This window comes from Notolepis coatsorum, assembly GCF_963971535.1.
Source record: "Notolepis coatsorum genome assembly, chromosome: 6".
Classification (NCBI taxonomy): domain Eukaryota; kingdom Metazoa; phylum Chordata; class Actinopteri; order Aulopiformes; family Paralepididae; genus Notolepis; species Notolepis coatsorum.
Window position 1 is genome coordinate 137,611,794 of NC_140170.1, and position 17,815 is coordinate 137,629,608.

The following is a 17,815-nucleotide window of genomic DNA, read 5'->3' on the forward strand; positions in this document are numbered from 1 at the left end:
GAGTCTTCAGGGTATTGTTGTTTACCAGAGAGGAGATCCGGTACAATAATCTTGTTCGTTGGTTGACTTTTTTGATTACATTGGATGCCATCTTGTCACAGGAAATATTTGCCTCTAGGATGGAACCCAGGTATGTAATTTTGTCTTTCCTTGTGACAATATTGTCACCCACTGTAACAGAGAAGCCGTTGGTCTTGCTGAGTTTGTTATTTGATCCGAAGAGAATGGACTCTGTTTTACCCAGGTGTAATGATAGTTTGTTATCAGCGAGCCAGGTGCAGATTCTGCCGAGTTCTGAGCTGAGGGTTTGTTCAACCTGCAACTTGTTCTTGCCAGAGACCAGCAGGGCTGAGTCGTCCGTGAACAGGAACAAGTTGCAGTCACAAGCTGATGACATGTAATTTGCATAAATTAGGAACAGTAACGTGTTAGGATGGGGTTTGGCGGAGCCCAATAGCAGAACACAGGAGGAGAGAGAATGGAGCGTTTTAGGGTGTTTTAATGTTATTCCCCAAGTAGACAGGTTACAGTGAATACAGAAATGTGCGACAGGTACAAGAATGGGTAGTCGGCGAGAGCAGGGGCACTCCTTGTGTAGCACGGGGCGACAGGTACAGGAGTGAGCCGTAGATGAGAGCAGGTGCACTCCTTGTGCAGCACGGGGCAATAGACACAGGAATGTGTAATAGGCGAGAGCAGGAGCACTCCTTGTGCAGCACGGGGCGTCCAGTTAGGAGGTGTACTGGAGCGGAGGTCCTGGGCATATAGAGAACAAGGGTTAGGACAAGGTATAACAACAAGGACTGGGTTGCAAGGCTAGGGTTCCTCGTCGTACCTAGGAAGCTAGTTTAACACTCCGACGAGGGTAGAGCAGGATCTGTGGGCTGAAGTATCCTCTCGCTGATGAGGGAATCCGTCACAGCCGTGTTGATTGATGTACTGGCAGCGTGGGAGTCCGGGGAACGGATGCTGCCCATATAAGGGTGTGAGAGGATGAGGGAAGCTTCCGCCGTGATGGTGAGGAAGAGGGGTGAAGAAGGCTCTCGCCGTGATTATAACATAACGGTCCTAGTATGCTTCCTTGTGGAACGCCACAGTTCACTGGGAGGGGGGGGGGGGGTAGGGTACTGTTTACCTCTACCATCCGTTCTCTCCCCTTCAGGTAGGATTGCATCCAGCTCACTGATAAACTATCAAAACCAATTGCTTTTAGCTTGTCAATCAGAATGGAGTGATTGACAGTGTCGAAAGCCTTTTGGAGGTCCAGCATGACCATGCTGCAGTATTTGCCCGCGTCCACCTCTTGTTTGATGTGGTCATTCAAATAGAGGTGGCATGTGTCAGTGGAGTGGGATGTTCTGAAGCCAGATTGGAATTTGTAGATTCGATTTTTTTTCGCGAGGTACTTTTCGACCTGTTCGTAGACTATTTTTTCCATGACTTTCGAGATGGAGGTAAGAATAGAAACAGGGCGGTAGTTGCCTGTGTCTAATTTGCTTCCTTTTTGTGTAGGTCTTTGGGGACGTGTCCCTTTTTTATGGATAGGTTTATTATGTGTGTGATGACTGGGGTAATGGCGGTTGCTCAGAGTCTCTGAGGAATTTGGAGGGGATATTGTCATGGCCAGTGGCCGTGTTAGGTTGGAGGGTGCTCAGTTTTTTGAGTACCTCATCTGTTGTTACCAATTCAAGTTTGAAGTCGTCTTTGCGGACCCCTAGGTTTTTGTAGTATGCTAGGATGTGTTCTACCTCAAAATGCCCTGAGTGGGAGGGTAGTTTATTTACCAGTGTTGTGTATATGTTAGTGAAGAATGTGTTTAAGTATTTGGCCACATCCAGCTTGTCTGTGATGAGTGTTTTCTGTCTTTGTTTGTAAACCTGGTTTAGTTTTTTGCTGCAGCCTAGTTGGTTGTTGAGTAATTTCCAATGTTCACAGGGTTTGTTTTTGTTTCTCAGTTTTGTCATTGATGAATTTTTTTTGCGGATTTGATCATGGTGTTTACATCGTTTCTTAGTCTGTTTATTTGTATTTTCAGTTCTTCCACATGGGCTTGGAGAACACTGTTTGAGCTTTTGGCAAGCTTTGTCTGACTTTTATGAAGTTCAGAGCATTTTTTGTCTCTGGGTCTCATAGCAGCACAGCACGGTTTTTAACCCTGGTGGTTCTTAGGGGGGCCATTGTTATGGGAACAGAGGAACGGGACCCGTAATAAAGCAATGCAACCGGTTCAACAGGAAAACGCCAAAAACAGCGTATATTTATTCACAAATGTTCAAAAACAAAACAGAGTACAACAAAACTATACGACAGTGGTGGTGTAGTGCGGACAGGTCGGAGGCCTGGGATATGAAGTGTGTGTTTACTCAAATGTGTTTGTGAAGCAGATGACTAAGTGTGTGTATTAATATGTAGAATGGAGTCTTACCGTGTTGAAATATGTAGTGGGTCAGGGTTGCCTAAACAACGCCAGGAAAACTAATCGGGAACCCAGAGGGAATTTAACGCGAGGGGTAGGCAAGGTGGGGGAAAAACACGGGAGGGGCAAGCGAGTGGAAATACACAGCGAGCGTCCTCCCACACTAGACACAAGAGAAGAGAGGCGAGGGTTAGTTAACCAGCAAAATATTTAACCAAGCTACAAGGGAGAGAACGTGGTTAGATTTATCAATTGGTAGATATAAAATGCGCATTAGCAAAACGAAGATCCAACTACATCAGAATACTGAAATGCAATCACAATACTGGTCAAACGTTTATACTCTCCCGGGTCTCCCCCGTTACTGGGAAAGAGACAGGAGCCTCTGATTGAAGATTCACATCTGGTGTGGAATGAGAACGTCCAGGAAAACGTGTGTGTCGGGGCTGAGTGACAGCGCCACACGACCTCTGGGGGGAGCTAACAGGCTGAGGCACCTGTTCAGGTGCAGTCCTCACAACAGCCATGTTGTTGTGAATTTGGTTTTGAATCTAAGCCATGTTTCTTCAACTTGTTACCACTGAGCTCTTCTGACCAGTCCAGGCTCTCCAGTTCTAGGTTAAAGGCCTCTCTAGAGTAGGTTTTGATCTCCCTAGATGTGACTGTTTTGTGACAGCCGGCCTTTTGTTTTAGCTTTTTGCGGGTACAGAATATCATAATGATCACTTAACCCATGCTATCACCCCTTCGTTGGAGATCATGGACTTGTCAGAGATCAGAATGAGATCAATGGGGGGGGGGGTCCGTCATGAACTTCTTCAGATGTCTGAAGTGCTCCTTCTTCACCAAGCAATGTGTGTAGTCCATGTCAGGTCAGTGCTGGGCGATAATTCAATATGATAATTTATCCTCTTGCAATAGAATCATAATAATAATATTGTGGTGAAATAATGATATTGTGATACACAATTCTGTTATCTAAATTTATAATAACAACATGTTATCTGAAATACTGTATCTAAAGGAATGACATTTGAAAATTGCAGTTTTGTTTTTACGTCACACTGCGTGAACTTAACATGCAGTTCATAACCAGTGATTTCACATGAGCAGATATATATATATATATATATATATATCCAGGAAATGGTCCTTTTGATTATTGTGATATTGATATCTTCCATATCGTCCAGCCCTATGTCAGGTCCTCCGAGATGTGAAATTATTCACACTGTCTCCATTAGTGCCCCAGATGGGTTGTAGTTCCTCTAAAAATCTGATTCTTTGTCTCGCTGATGTTCAGGGAGAGATGTAATTGTGTAATTTACTGGATTGTTTTGCCAGGCTTTGGGAAATTGTCATGTTCTGCATTTACTAAATTGTGCAGTCAGATTTTAAATGAGTGAGGGGGCATGTATCAAGTTCAAGTCACATAAAAGTGTATACGTTATAATAATAATAATAATAATAATAATAATAATGGGCTAATATAATACATATGCTACAATAACAGCAACAGTAATGACACTAGTAGTAGTAGTAATAGTAATAATAATAATACTATTCTGACTTTTGTAAGCAAAGTTAAAAGAAAGTATTTAAAAAATAAATAAAACATAAATAAATGTGTATACGTTTTGTACATAAAACTATGAAACGTTTGTAACCTTTGCTAAATGATATACTGAATTATGTTTATTTTTTGTATTTTATTGTTTTGTGTAAATAGTGTAATGTAATATAAACAGTGTAATGTAATGTAAAAAGGGTAGCCATTATAAGCCTCGGCTTCAGCCTACACATTTTCGGTCATTTTATTTTTTTGTTTTTTTGGGAAGTGCTTTGCTTTGAAAAAAAACCGAAATAAAATCATTCATTCATTATGTTCTTCTTCTTCTTATTTGAATTTCCGGCAGAGTAGACGCATCGTGTGTATTTATAATATTGCGGGGAGAAAAAACGAGGGGGTCACGTGACCAGTGCGTCGGTATCTCGCGATCTTCAACGGGATTTCCAGGACCGATGAAAAAATGGCAGCGCAACACGGACGGAAATGGGACCGTTGCCTTGCTGATACTGTTGTGAAAACAGGTAAATATATACATTACATTCGTGTGTTTTGAATGAGGTATTCGAATTCAACACGGTATGCCACAGTTTTGAGCTGGACCTGAGGAGCCAGGCCTCATAACATTCGAGAGGACACAAATCATATCATGCTGGGACAATTACTGGTGAGGTCAACTGCACGTAAACGTTGATATTAAATGGATTAGCTACACAATTCTGAATATTAATTTGCTTCATTGTTAAGACAAATTGGCTATGAAATTATACACTATGACGACCATTTAGCATTTGCACGCTGAACATCTACAAGTGCACCACACAGCATCTCTTGACACTATGGCATGATGAATCTGATGTCCTTCAAGTTCCCGTTTCCGCTCAACCCTATTTGAGCGAACGCACATTCGAAGGATTTGTAGAAAGTGATGTTGCGACATCGTATATAGAGACATGATGGGCGGGGTATGGGTGTTGTCTGGATCTAAGCCCAGCTCCTACGTACTGCGTTTTAGTGGGCACTGCAGCTCCAAGGAGTGAGAGTGAAGTTGGGGTTTGTGGGCCCAGTGGTGTAAAGCAGGACATTGCTGAACACTCGAAACACACCACCAGCCAACAATCTTGTCGACCGGTGTGTTTTAGTTGCATGGACACGCATATTATTTTCTTCATACCCCTAGTAGTCCTAAATTGGCAGCGAAAAAGACCGTTTTTAAGCATCGATTTCCCCATGCACATGCGCTGATTGGCCACGGAGTGTGACGCAACGCACATCCACCTGGAATGTTCCATTAGAGGGGCATTAGAGGGGGTGTTGTGTTGTGAGAATGATAAGATAGAATTAAATATACAGTAAAAGGAATACAGTACAAATATACAGAAGTCCAGTAAGTGTAATATTGCACAGTGTTGTGCATTTATAATCAGTAGCTTAGGCTACATAGTAGGCTAATAACAGCCTATTCTAGTCTAGCAGGTGCTGGTGTAACGGGGAAGCCCGTGGGTATGTCCACAGTCACGGAAACAGGTGTGTTGACGAGTGACTGTGGCAGTGCGGGCTGGTAAATTAAACTCACTTCCCCATAACAGGGTTAACAGACACATAGGTAGTTAGGAGTGAATTCACTTCTTAGTGCAGCGGCCTGTGTCGTCGCCGCGGACGGGGGAGCCCCCTGTTCGACTCCCCCTCGGGACATTAACATTTAACATCAAAACACAACGCAGACCAATATGATCCGTCACACTGGTATAGACTAGTAATGTTGATTTTCAGTCATCTATGACATTTTTGGCTAGATATACCGTATATCTAGTCAAAAAATGTCATTATATGTCATATATGTCATATTATACGTCTATACCAGCACCTGCTAGACTAGAATAGGCTGTTATTAGTCTACTATGTAGCCTAAGCTACTGATTATAAATGCACAACACTGTGCAATATTACACTTACTGTAGACTTCTGTATATTTGTACTGTATTCCTTTTACTGTATATTTAATTCTATCTTATCATTCTCACAACACAACACCCCCTCTAATGCCCCTCTAATGGAACATTCCAGGTGGATGTGCTTTGCGTCACACTCCGTGGCCAATCTGCGCATGTGCATGGGGAAATCGATGCTTAAAAACGGTCTTTTTCGCTGCCAATTTAGTTCTGATCGATTAGGAATGTCTCGCGCCGTGTTCAGGAGACTCGGGCGCATACAAGTCTATTCGATCATGTCTCTAGCACCCCCACAGCCGTATCTGCAATCACTTAATGTCAAGGCTCTCATCCACATTCATTCATTTGACCCCCCCGCAATCTCCTCCCCGATTTAAGAATCCCGGAAGTGTTGCGGTGGTCTATGTTCCCCGGGTTCTATGTTCCCCGCTTTGATTGATTGAACATTTTAGACCACCAGCCCTGATTCCAAACTCTAACCTTAACCAGTTCGAAAGAGGGCCTAAGCTTAACCGTTCGAAACAAGGCGGACATTAATAATTAATAAAAGAATATTTTTTTTTTATCCACTTTTTCTCCCATTTTCTATATTTTTCTCCCATCCCAATTTCATATCAGTCATACATGGCACAAGTCCCCTCCGGTACTTGAGGTAACAGCAGTCGCATCTTTTCACCTGCGCAGCTCGATCTCTCAGTGGCGAGGAGTAACGCGTGGGAGGCTCACGCTGCCCCCGACACTTCCTGATTCTACTGCGCAGGCGCACCAACCGACCTGTAGGAGTCGCTGTCCACAACGCCCGATCCCCACCCATCAGTTTCCCACCCCCTAATACGGCCAATGTGTATTAGTATGAACGACCAGCTAAACTGAAAGCAATGTGGAGCGCTGGGCTCGAACAGGCAAGCCCAGCGTCTCCGTCATCCGTGGCGAGCGCCTTGCCCACTACGCCACGTAAAATAATAAAAATTAATAACATTTTCAATCTATTAATCAATCAAAGCGGGGAACATAGAACCCGGGGAACATAGGGATGATCCCCCATGGATCATCCAATGTTGTACTGGACTTTCAGTTAACTGTAGACTGTGTCTGTTGCTCTGTTGCACAATTTGATTGGTTGATTGATTGAACATTTTATTAACAGATTGCAGAATGGGTACAATACAGTGGCTCAATACACACAATTGTTAAGGGGATGGGGCTGGACGGTATGGTCTAAAATTTATATCACCGTATAATTTGAAGCGTAGACGGTAACGGTATATATCACCGTACGGTATATTAACTTATCTTAAAATGTCTATACATGCTTAAGGGGTAAAACACTGACAGCTATTACTGTACTCTTGTATTACTAGGACATATTTCACATAGTACAGAGGTATTTTAAGAACATTTATTGTGCAAAACTGCAATAGAAAAATGCAAAACCTTTTCCCAAGTGTCTGCAGGCAGGTAACTCATATCATGTTTTGACCATGTCTTTAAAGCCCTTTCGATCGACAGTTTGAAAAGGAACCATGTCCTTCCTTACACAAGTAAACAGTGACAGCGTTTGCTATGTCGGTCCACCGCTGGCTTTTTTTTGTCATTGTTGAAACATAAATAATAAAAAATAAAAAGTATTCTGTTACAGCTGCTGAGCTATATACTATAGCTAATGTCCATCAATATATTCCTTTGGAATGAAATAGGTTCAAGAATCGAATTGTTAGCAGAGAGAGATAGAGAGTGAGGGGGAGGGCTGCTAGGGGTGGAGCCGGCGTTGGCTTGCTGAGGCTACATCAACAGGCTGGTACGAGTAGAGCTAACGTTAGCTTTCTGAGGCTACATCAACATTTAACATTACTTAAGGTTTTAGCACGACGTGGTCATTCCAGAATGGCGAGGATGCAAAGCATGTTAGACCATTGGATCCGACGCAGAGTTTACATTACACATAGAAACTGCGCGACTCGCGAGAGAAGTTGTCACACAGCTGTGTGCAACGCAGAGCTGAAGTGCTAGTTTGCTTCTAGAATTGAAGGTCCGCTCTGTTCCGTGTCTATTATGAAATGACAATTGCACGTTGACACGCCCACTACACAAAGCCTCTGTGCTCCTAAATACTTTTTCCAGTTCGCACATATCTATTTTTAGGGGCCAAATCCAAGTTAAATAGTCGCACTGTGGAGCCCTGTCTCGGCGGACTGGCGTTGGCTCCGCTCCTGGCAGCCCCCTCCCTCCACACTGTGTTGCTCTACCGGTCACAAGGTATAGTCAAAATCCATACCGTTTATACCATATACCGTTTATACCGTCCACCTTGCAGACCAGAGAAAGACTTTCGTCTTGTTTACATCAGGGTCCCCCATTTTCAATTCATAATGACATTTATGACATACACAACATACAGATATATATCATGACATTTACGACATACATGACATACAGATATCAGCCTCCTTTTGACCTCTTTTTGCCAATGAGCTCTTTTCAACCACTGACCTGCCGTAACTGGCTGGATGTCTTTGTGGGTGATGATGGGCCATTCCAGATACATTGTTGAACATGAAAAACACACTCAAACCAGCGAGCCTGGCCCCTACGACAATTTCCCTTTCAAAGGCACTTAGCCTAAATCTTTTTTGCCCATTCTCTCTCTCAATGCCAAATTGCCAATCCCTGTCTCAAGCCTGTCTCGAGCTTTAAAATCCCTTTTTAAAGGTAGAATCTCTAGGCTGAAGAGCCCTGCTTACTTAGTATTGTACTTTATAAATTTTTTTGTTTTGGTCTGATGTGTGGGTTGGAGTGGACACAGACACAGACCCCACACAAATCAGACCAGAACACCAAATTTGAACAAAATCCAATACCAATTGGGACTCTTTTGCCTAGAGGTTGCTGTTTGACAGCATTGCAAGTTGCAACCCATCTCCTCCCCTTCACCTACATTGACTGAAGTGGATTTTACAGGCGGAATCAACTCGGGGTCATAGCTTTCACCTGGTCAGTATATTTCAAAGGAAGTAGGCATCCAGAATGTTTTATTTTTTATATACTACTAAGTAGCTACCGGTATATCAATTTAATTATTATTTATGATACAGTATATGCTTTTCCCATATCGCTCAGCCCTACAATACTGTATATTGACTACACACACCTGTAAAACAGTGACTAGTTCTGATTCTATAATTGATAACTAGACCTAATGGCCTTGGTGGAGTCTACTACAGAATACAATAATGTATATTGCCTATGGTAATCCTAATTCACCATTACAGTTAACTACGTAGCTCTACTTATAGTATTCGATCACAGACATCTTAGTCGCAAATGCAAACAGTTGATTCTAATCAAATAGCAGATGAGATCATTCATTAAGTACCTCAGACGAATAACCATATAAGTCTGTTTAAGTTGGGCGGCTACGTGGCGTAGTGGGCAAGGCGCTCGCCACGAATGCAGAGACGCTGGGCTCGCCTGTTCGAGCCCAGCGCTCCACATTGCTTTCAGTTTAGCTGGTCGTTCATACTAATACACATTGGCCGTATTAGGGGGTGGGAAACTGATGGGTGGGGATCGGGCGTTGTGGACAGCGACTCCTACAGGTCGGTTGGTGCGCCTGCGCAGTAGAATCAGGAAGTGTCGGGGGCAGCGTGAGCCTTCCACGCGTTACTCCTCGCCACTGAGAGATCGAGCTGCGCAGGTGAAAAGATGCGACTGCTGTTACCTCAAGTACCGGAGGGGACTTGTGCTATGTATGACTTAGTCCACATTGCAGCCGGCTTGTGGGAGGCAAGAAACAGCGTTCGTGACAGGGGAGGGTTGAATTGGATGATACGAAAATTGGGATGGGAGAAAATATAGAAAATGGGAGAAAAAGTGGATAAAAAAAAATAAGTCTGTTTAAGTTTTCAGAACAATGTTTTCAAACTTTATTATCTTAAGATGGTAAGTTAGTGTTGTGTTTACTCATAGTTAAAGACAGTTGAGGTTGAGCAGTTTCTTGTGATGTATGTATCACGGCACATTCACAGCACACGTCAAGTGATTTAGATTAACTTCACAACTGCAAATACATGGGCTGTCCAAAAGATATTCAAAACAGACATATGGCAAAACACGTTATGAGAATGCTATGAATAATAATAATCTATAATGGCATACTAGACATCTTCAGGTCTCGAGGTTGGTTCTACTTGTTTATGCTAAATCATTTCAAGTTTAAATTTGTTCATTTATACAACGTCTCTGTGACGTCTCTGTGACTTTGTCCCCTGTTTGTGTGTGGCGTGTAAACTCGCAACAACGTCCTGCATGGTTGGAGTGAGTCCTGGCTGATCCGTATGCTTCTCACAGCAGCTCTCTCCACTCACTCTCCTGTCTCTCTTCTAACGGACCGCCTACTCTAACCCCTTTGAAAAAGAAAGTCCGCCCCCTTAAATTTGTTGGCCAAAAAATGTTGTGAAATCACATTTACCCCCAGAAGGGAGCATTTGATAGCGGAACTGTAAGTGTAGCTGATATGGGGCCGCGGCAACAGTTAAGACGAGAACAACAGGAGAGGATGATGCAGGGACAGGAGGGAGAGAGGGTTGGGGGGTACGGGGGTGGGAGGAGGGAGAGGCAAGAGAGAGAAGGAATCAAACTGCGGTTCAACTAATAAGTTCATAACAGTAAATCTGTTGCAGATCTGCTCTCATATTCATCCATGTCTCCTGCTGTTCCCTGGGACAGGATGTGGAAAGAGATGAGAACGGTTACAGAGAAGAGGGAGAGAATATTTCTAGGAGTAGAAAAAACAACTCATAATACTCAATATTAACCTTGTAATAGAAGTATGGACAAGAGAGAGAGGGGTGATTTATTGTTTGTCAGCACCAGTGTGTGGTGGATCATGTTTTGGTTGTTCTTGTGGTCTTGTTTGACATTTGTAAGTTGTGTAATAGAGAGTGGGCTGTGGTGAATCGGTCATGCTGCATAGCTCTCTGAATCCAATTAAGAGTCGGAGGAGCCCGAGTGGTTGTGAGGGGCCCAAACGGTTGTTTTTATGTGTTTTTGTGCTGGCTGGCTCGGAGCTGGGTGTGGTGTGGGCTGCAGCGAGGTGAAGCTAAAAACACAAACGCATTCCTCTCAAGTTCTCCCTCCAGTCTTAGCCGTTTTATATCAATGAGTCTGTCCAACTCCCTGCGCCGCCAATGGTGACTTGTGTGTCGTCCTCTGATTGTGAGCTAACCCAGGCCGGTCCGAAAGGCTTGTTGGGACGGACAGTACTTCAACGCCTACCAGCGTGAACACCACTTACCCTCCTATGTTTTCTGCCTTGTTTTCTTGCGTTGGAAGTGAACTACTCTCTCACACCTTTTTTATTTAATTAGAATTTCTGAGTTCTTGCCTCCATCCTTCTCCTCACTCAAAATTTCGAATTGCTGTTTGACTGGCTGACGGATGCTGTTTACCAGCTACGTGGGTCAAAGGTCAGGGTAGCCCCCTGCGTCACTCATTACAACAGACTTACTTCTTGGCCCAGCGGGGAGTTCAATATCGGATATGTTCACATTACCTCAATAATAGTCTGAACTCATAAATCAATGACCCAAGGTGATTCTTTGTCTAATAAAAAATCCCAGTGCGTAGCAAGCATTTCAAGTGGTGAGGACAATTTAACGAATGTCACAATTTTGGCTGGAGAAGATGTAACCATTGTCTCTGGAGAAGTATTTGCTGATAAGTTAGCTCGGTCAACTTTAGTTTTGTTGCAATTTGCATTTGTTACAAAGTCTTGAGGTGAGGTCATAATGAAGAGGACTGACGACTGAGAACCAAAATAAGATTCTGGTGTGAAACTTACACCCACTTTATCATGATTTAGCTTCTAAATACTACAAAGAAAGGACTCCATCAAGTTTAGATGTGATATGGGGCAGCTGGGTGGCGCAGCGGACTAAGCACTCGTTACCAACGCGAGAGACACTGGTATCGAATCCGGCTGTCAGCGTTGCTCCGGCTTGGCCGGCCGTCATACTGGCTCAATTGGCAGAGTCAGCGGGAGGGAAGCCGGTGGGGTGGTATTCTGGTCGTTGTAAACAGTGACTCCTACAGGTCGGTCAGGGCGCCTGCACAGCGAGGAAGGGAGATGGTTAGGGTAGTGTGAGCCTCCCACACCTCACCAATGAGAGTCCGCGCTGGTAGGTGAAAAGAAGTGGCTGGCTGACTCTGCATGTATCGGAGGGGACATGTGATAGTATCTATCAACCCTCCCTAGACCGGCCAGTGGGGGGAACATGCGAGCAATGACTAGGAAGGGGAGGGGGGGATTGGCATAACGACTAAATTGGGATGGGAGAAAAACACAGAAAAACAGGAGGAGAAAAAGTGGATAAAAAAAAAAGTTTAGATGTGATATAGGACTAGAATCCATGTTTGTAATATTAATGATCAAGGTTAGATGTGATATATATAGGACTAAAATACATTTCCCAGATACTAAATCCGATACCAAGAAACGCATCTAACGTGTCAGAAATTAAAGCAAAATAACTTTTTTTGCTAAATCTCTTGACACGTTAACGCTCTAATAGAGATTTATTACGTCTCAATATTACGTCTCAATTTTTTTTTTACATTTATTGAACCTTTATTTATGCAGGCAAGCAAGTAAGAACAAATTCTGATTGTATTTATTGTCAAAAGTATGCATAATGTTGTGTTAATTCCACAACAAGAGATATGTAATGTTAATTACCTGAAATTATTCCATTTGGGGGGGGGGGGGGGGAACCCTGCATACATCAGTATCAGTTGATATCGGTATCGGAAATGTAAAAAAGCCAATATCGAACATCCCTAGTAACAAGACTGAAAAAGTGTGATCGGTGCATCCTTAATTCCTGCGTCTGTGTTCAATTCATACTTTCTCTCCTTTCCCCCCTCTCTATAGTTGCTGGCCTCGGAGTAGGCATTGCATTCTCTGTCCTTTTCTTCAAACGTGAGTAATGAGTATTGATTTTGCTTTAGGTATGTGTGTGTATGAATACATGAATTGGCTAATGTGTTTCTCTTCTAGGACTCACATTGTGTGTGTAGGTGTAGGGCTGGGCGTATACTCGATGTATCGCGGCTTGTTCTACATGAGATGTAGTAAATTAGTATATCGTGAACAAACATCGAGTATATGTTGTCGCGGCTGATGAGACTTTAGCTTTAGCGCAGAGCTGTCCTCTTATTTCATTATAGACACATGACCAGCGCGGACCTTAAATTACATGCAATTGTAATTTCATTAGACAGACCAGCGCGGACCTTTAATGACATGCAATTTAATTGACGCAAGCAATGGGCTAACGTTAGCTGCTAACCAAGTTATCCATGATGACTAGGCTAAGCTACCTAGCGTTAGCTGCTAACCCTGGAAAACGCTCAAAGCGGACTCCACAACACTAGTTCCATTCGTGAGGAAAGGGGGTGGGTTATATTGACGACGCTTGACAACAGAAGTTTAAACATATAACATATTTATTGGTTATTCGTTTCTTTATATCATCCAGTTTCCATCTCCGTGTGTTAAACTCTTCCTGTTTACATTCGAGTGTGACATCACCTACGGCAGCTTAGACGATCAAAACGCGAACCTAGAACGAAACCTAAGGGTGGGGGTGTGGGCTGGCTCTCTCGCGCGTTCTCGCTCTCTCTCTCTCGCTCTCTCTCTACATTCAATGATTTAAAGTAGCCAAACGTTACAGTATAAATACTAACTGGATAGTTGATGATATAAACATTTAATTTCATTATCTGAAATATTCTAAAATCATTAAGTCTGCTATAAGCCATTCTCGAAGTCAACTTCCTGTCTGTTATTGCTACGCAACTGCAGCGTGGGGGGAAACTGCCCCGCCTGGTACATTGTGTACACTATTTAGTGGAGAAACGGATAGTTAAAGCGGCAAATTAAAGACAATCAAGCAGACTTTTCTTCAGTCCTTCACAATGCCAAAGAGCTGCTGTGTTATGCGTTATACTAATGACAAAAACAGAAATCCAAATCGGAAGTTTTATACCATCACAGAGGAAAAAGTGGCTGGTGGCTAACGTTCGGCTAACTCGCTCTGATGTTGTGGTCGTGGTAATCAGGGGGAGTTTCTTTGACTCATATCTTGCCTTTAGAATCACCAGAAAGGCTTTCGAAATAGTGAAATGCCATATTGGCCTCAATATTTTCAAAACAAATCGTATGAAAATGTTATGAAATGAACAAGAATGTGATAAAACATGTAATAAAAACGGAGCTCAATGCATGGATTTGATGGTAGAAATCCGTATGGTCCCCCTATAAGGCTGAGCCCGAACGTTCGAACGTTCGTTCGTTACGTTGACATTCGGACTTTAATTAATAGGTTCGAACGTTCGGTGAAAAAAAAAAAGGCAGGCGCGCGACGTTGAGGCGATGTGAAGCGGCGCGTCCCCCGAGTGCGCTCGGCTCAACCAGTGTGGTCTCTGCCGGGCTGTAGCTGGATACTATTGTCTCAACCAATGCAATAGAACCATTTTGATTGACAGGCGATTCTGCCAATTACGTCACACCGCTTGCACCCGCCTCTGCTGTTACCACCAATCGGCAAGCGTTTGTTTATTTTTTTACTTCCGGCAATACATTTATCTGCTTGCGAGACCGAGAAGCACAACAGAGTGAACAGACTCCGTAGCTCCCCGCTGAGGAAGGATCATGAATGAATTACCAGCCTTTTTCGGCCACGGAGCGCGAGCTTCATGGCGGGAGGTGGTTGCGTTGTAAACAAGGGCGGACGGGCGGCAGGCGTGTTGGGAGCCCGGCGGCACCCCGCCGGTGTCTCTGTCGTCCCCCGTTCCTAGGTAGACGGTGGAAGGAGCTGAGGCGCGCGCCTCTCTCCTTCCCGTCGACCAAGAGTGAATACCTGTTATTGAACGTGTAACACTAACTATATAACGCTAATGCCACAAAACGAATGCATTTGTTTATCTAGCCCCTTACGTGACTGCGGTGTGCAAGGGCTATTGTTTATCATAAGTAGGAACTTTATGCAGTACTCAGTAGCTTGTTTATTTTCTTCTGAGTGCTTTGTTTAATTACATGTTTACATGAACAGCCACCACTGTAAACAACATGTTTTTTCACCAATAGATTATGCAATGCCGCCCTCCGTAGGATCTATAATAATAAAAAAAAAGAAAAAGTATATAAAAAAAAATATAATAAACATTTCTTTTATTAAAAAATTTACAAAAAACGAACGTTCGTTCGATAAACCCTGGCGAACGTTCGAACCCTAAAAACAGGGTTCGGGCTCAGCCTTATCCCCCTATACCAAGATGGCGGCGGTCTCGTGACATCAGAGTGTCTTCGAGAATTATCCCTTTGTGTGTGTGATTATTATTTTCTCACAGTAGTGTGTGTGTGTATATATAATATATATATATGTACATATATGTGTGTGTGTTTGGCTAAAGTGGATAGAAAACAGTACTGTGCAAAAGTCTTAGGCACCCAATAAATTGTCTTAGATGTAAATAATTTTTTTTATTAGTGTGTCAGTAGACTACTCTTAGTACATTTTCATTTAATAATTTTTTAAAGCATCTTCATGGTTTAATAATGCAAACATATGTTGCAGGGACTTATTATAATCATCATATTGGTGTTACTGTATGCATCAAAGGGTTAAATCAAGCATTTTTAAGTGCTTTAGAGGAAATGTCAAAATATCGCGATATATATTGTGATATGGCCAAAAAAATATTGCGATATCATTTAGAGGCCATATCGCCCAGCCCTATGTAGGTGTGTGTGTGTGTTTTAATTGGCTAATGTGTTTCCAGGACGCACATGGCCTGTGGCGCTGGGCTCTGGAATGGGACTCGGCATGGGATATTCCAACTGCCAACATGATTTCAAGTCACCAAACCTGCTTCATGGCCACATGGTTAAGGTGAATAAAGGATGTGTGGTGAAAAGACACACAGAGAAAGAATAGAATACCCCTGAAGGTTCAGAAAATACCCCTACAATATTTGTACAAAAACTGGTGGGAAAAAAGAGCCCCATTTAAAAGAAAAAAGGATGTAAAAAGTTAAACTTATTGTTTGATAACACAGACGTTCATGCAAGTTTGTCTAAAAGATTTTCATGAATGCGGGAAGAATGCCCCCCAAAATCAGTTAACATAGGGGAAATTTTAACTTTTAAACCTTGGTAGGTGTCTGTATTGAAGGTTTCTTACATACATAATGATATAATGCATAACCATGACAAAAATATATACGTAATATGTATTAGACGGAATACCCTGTGTTTTCAGAACAGCAATGCTACTTTCATTGGCTTTCTTTTTTTTCTTTGTTTTTCCACTCTGGTTGACGTGCATGTTCTTTTTTCCAGGACCAGTAAGAAAGGACAATACGATGTTCTGATCTAGAAGCTGCTACTCGTCTCGTCTCATCCGCTGTGTTGTTTTTGCTTCTTGTTCAATGTTCCAGCACTATACCGCCCAGTGTAATTAATTTACTATGTGTATGTATATGAATGGGCAGTAGATGTTTATTTAATAAAGTAATGCTGACAAAAGAAATTCCACAAAATATTCTGTTTGTACTGTGTGCGTGCGCGTGTGTGTGAGAGAGAATGAAATAAGGAAAAGGAAAATAAAGAATTGTGTGCAGATTTGCAAGCAGGGTCAGGAGCGGGGGCGGTAATTTTGTGTTAATGAGTTGGGAGACTTTAACTCCTGCTGTTTGGGAATGGGAGCCAGATTCAGCATCTGTGGTTCTGTGGGAGGGAGGGAGGGGGGGGTAGAGAGGGAGGGGGGGGGGGTAGAGGAGTGTTAACACAGAATGAAGGCGTAAAGAAAACAGTTTATTGAAGGATACGTACAAAGTAGGAGAATTTTTGTTTTAGACGCCATACAAGTGTGTAATTAGTCACCGAGTTATATATATAAGAATGAAGATGTCATCAACTTACTGTAGTATTACAGGCTTGTTTTCAGTTGTAATATGGACAGTTAGTGAAAATGACATTGAATCTATCAGGGTAGAATCACAGTGCGACTAACTCATGCACACACTCATGGACACATCTGCAAATAAAACTCCACTATGCTGTTTTCTTGTTGGTGTGTATGTGTTACCTGAGTGTTTACTGTGATTATGAGTACTTTTGTAATGAGGGTTTGAGGCAGTACGTTTGTGTGTCTTGGGAGCAATCTTGCATACCTGGCAGTATATCTGTTTGGCACGACTGTTCCCGGTCTGTGACTGATCTATTTACTGGTATGTGTGTTTATGTGAGCCTGCTATAAAACGGATGTGTTTTGGGGTATGTGTGTGTGTGCAGCCCCCTGGTGCAGCAGAATTTGTGGAATGCTCTGGAATGCCATTTCTGGACTAGAGCTCAGTCTTATTACTAACAGGTGAGTTCTGCACTAGTGTGCACGCCTGAACACAACACACACTTTCACATCAAAGAAAATATTGGTACACTCACAAATCCCCCCTCTCTCCTGCTCTCTTTCACTCTTTCCCTAGCGTATTATTCTGATCACTCTTTTCGAGTGCGGCTGACTTGCAGCACAACATCATTCTCCATCACACGGGTCAATTATTTGGCGGCAGTGCAAACAAACACATTCTTGCACACAACGGCATTAAATAAACTCATTCCCTCGTATATGCACGGGCCTACGTTTTTTAAGCACCGGCATTTCGCAATGCATTAGTCATACAGTAACCCTGTCAGAAAAGTAAGCCTTATCACTCTTCCCCCGTCCATTACGAGTATTTGTTTGCAAGTGAAGCGCAGAAAGCTGATAGGGGTCTTATGGATACAATCCAGGCTGCACACCTGCAAGCAGGGTAGGGGGG

At 42.9% G+C, this 17,815-nt stretch overlaps 1 protein-coding gene across 1 annotated transcript; it reads left to right on the forward strand.

Annotated features, from left to right (window-relative positions):
• Nucleotides 1-4,414: 4,414 nt before the first annotated feature.
• Nucleotides 4,415-16,524, forward strand: LOC311230914 (MICOS complex subunit MIC10-like). Its single transcript, XM_084317343.1, has 4 exons — nt 4,415-4,507; nt 12,864-12,911; nt 15,776-15,885; nt 16,335-16,524. Exons 1-4 carry the CDS (start codon nt 4,447-4,449, stop codon nt 16,341-16,343), a joined length of 228 nt encoding a protein of 75 aa, XP_084173469.1. The 5' UTR covers nt 4,415-4,446; the 3' UTR covers nt 16,344-16,524.
• The last annotated feature ends 1,291 nt before the right edge of the window (nt 16,525-17,815 follow it).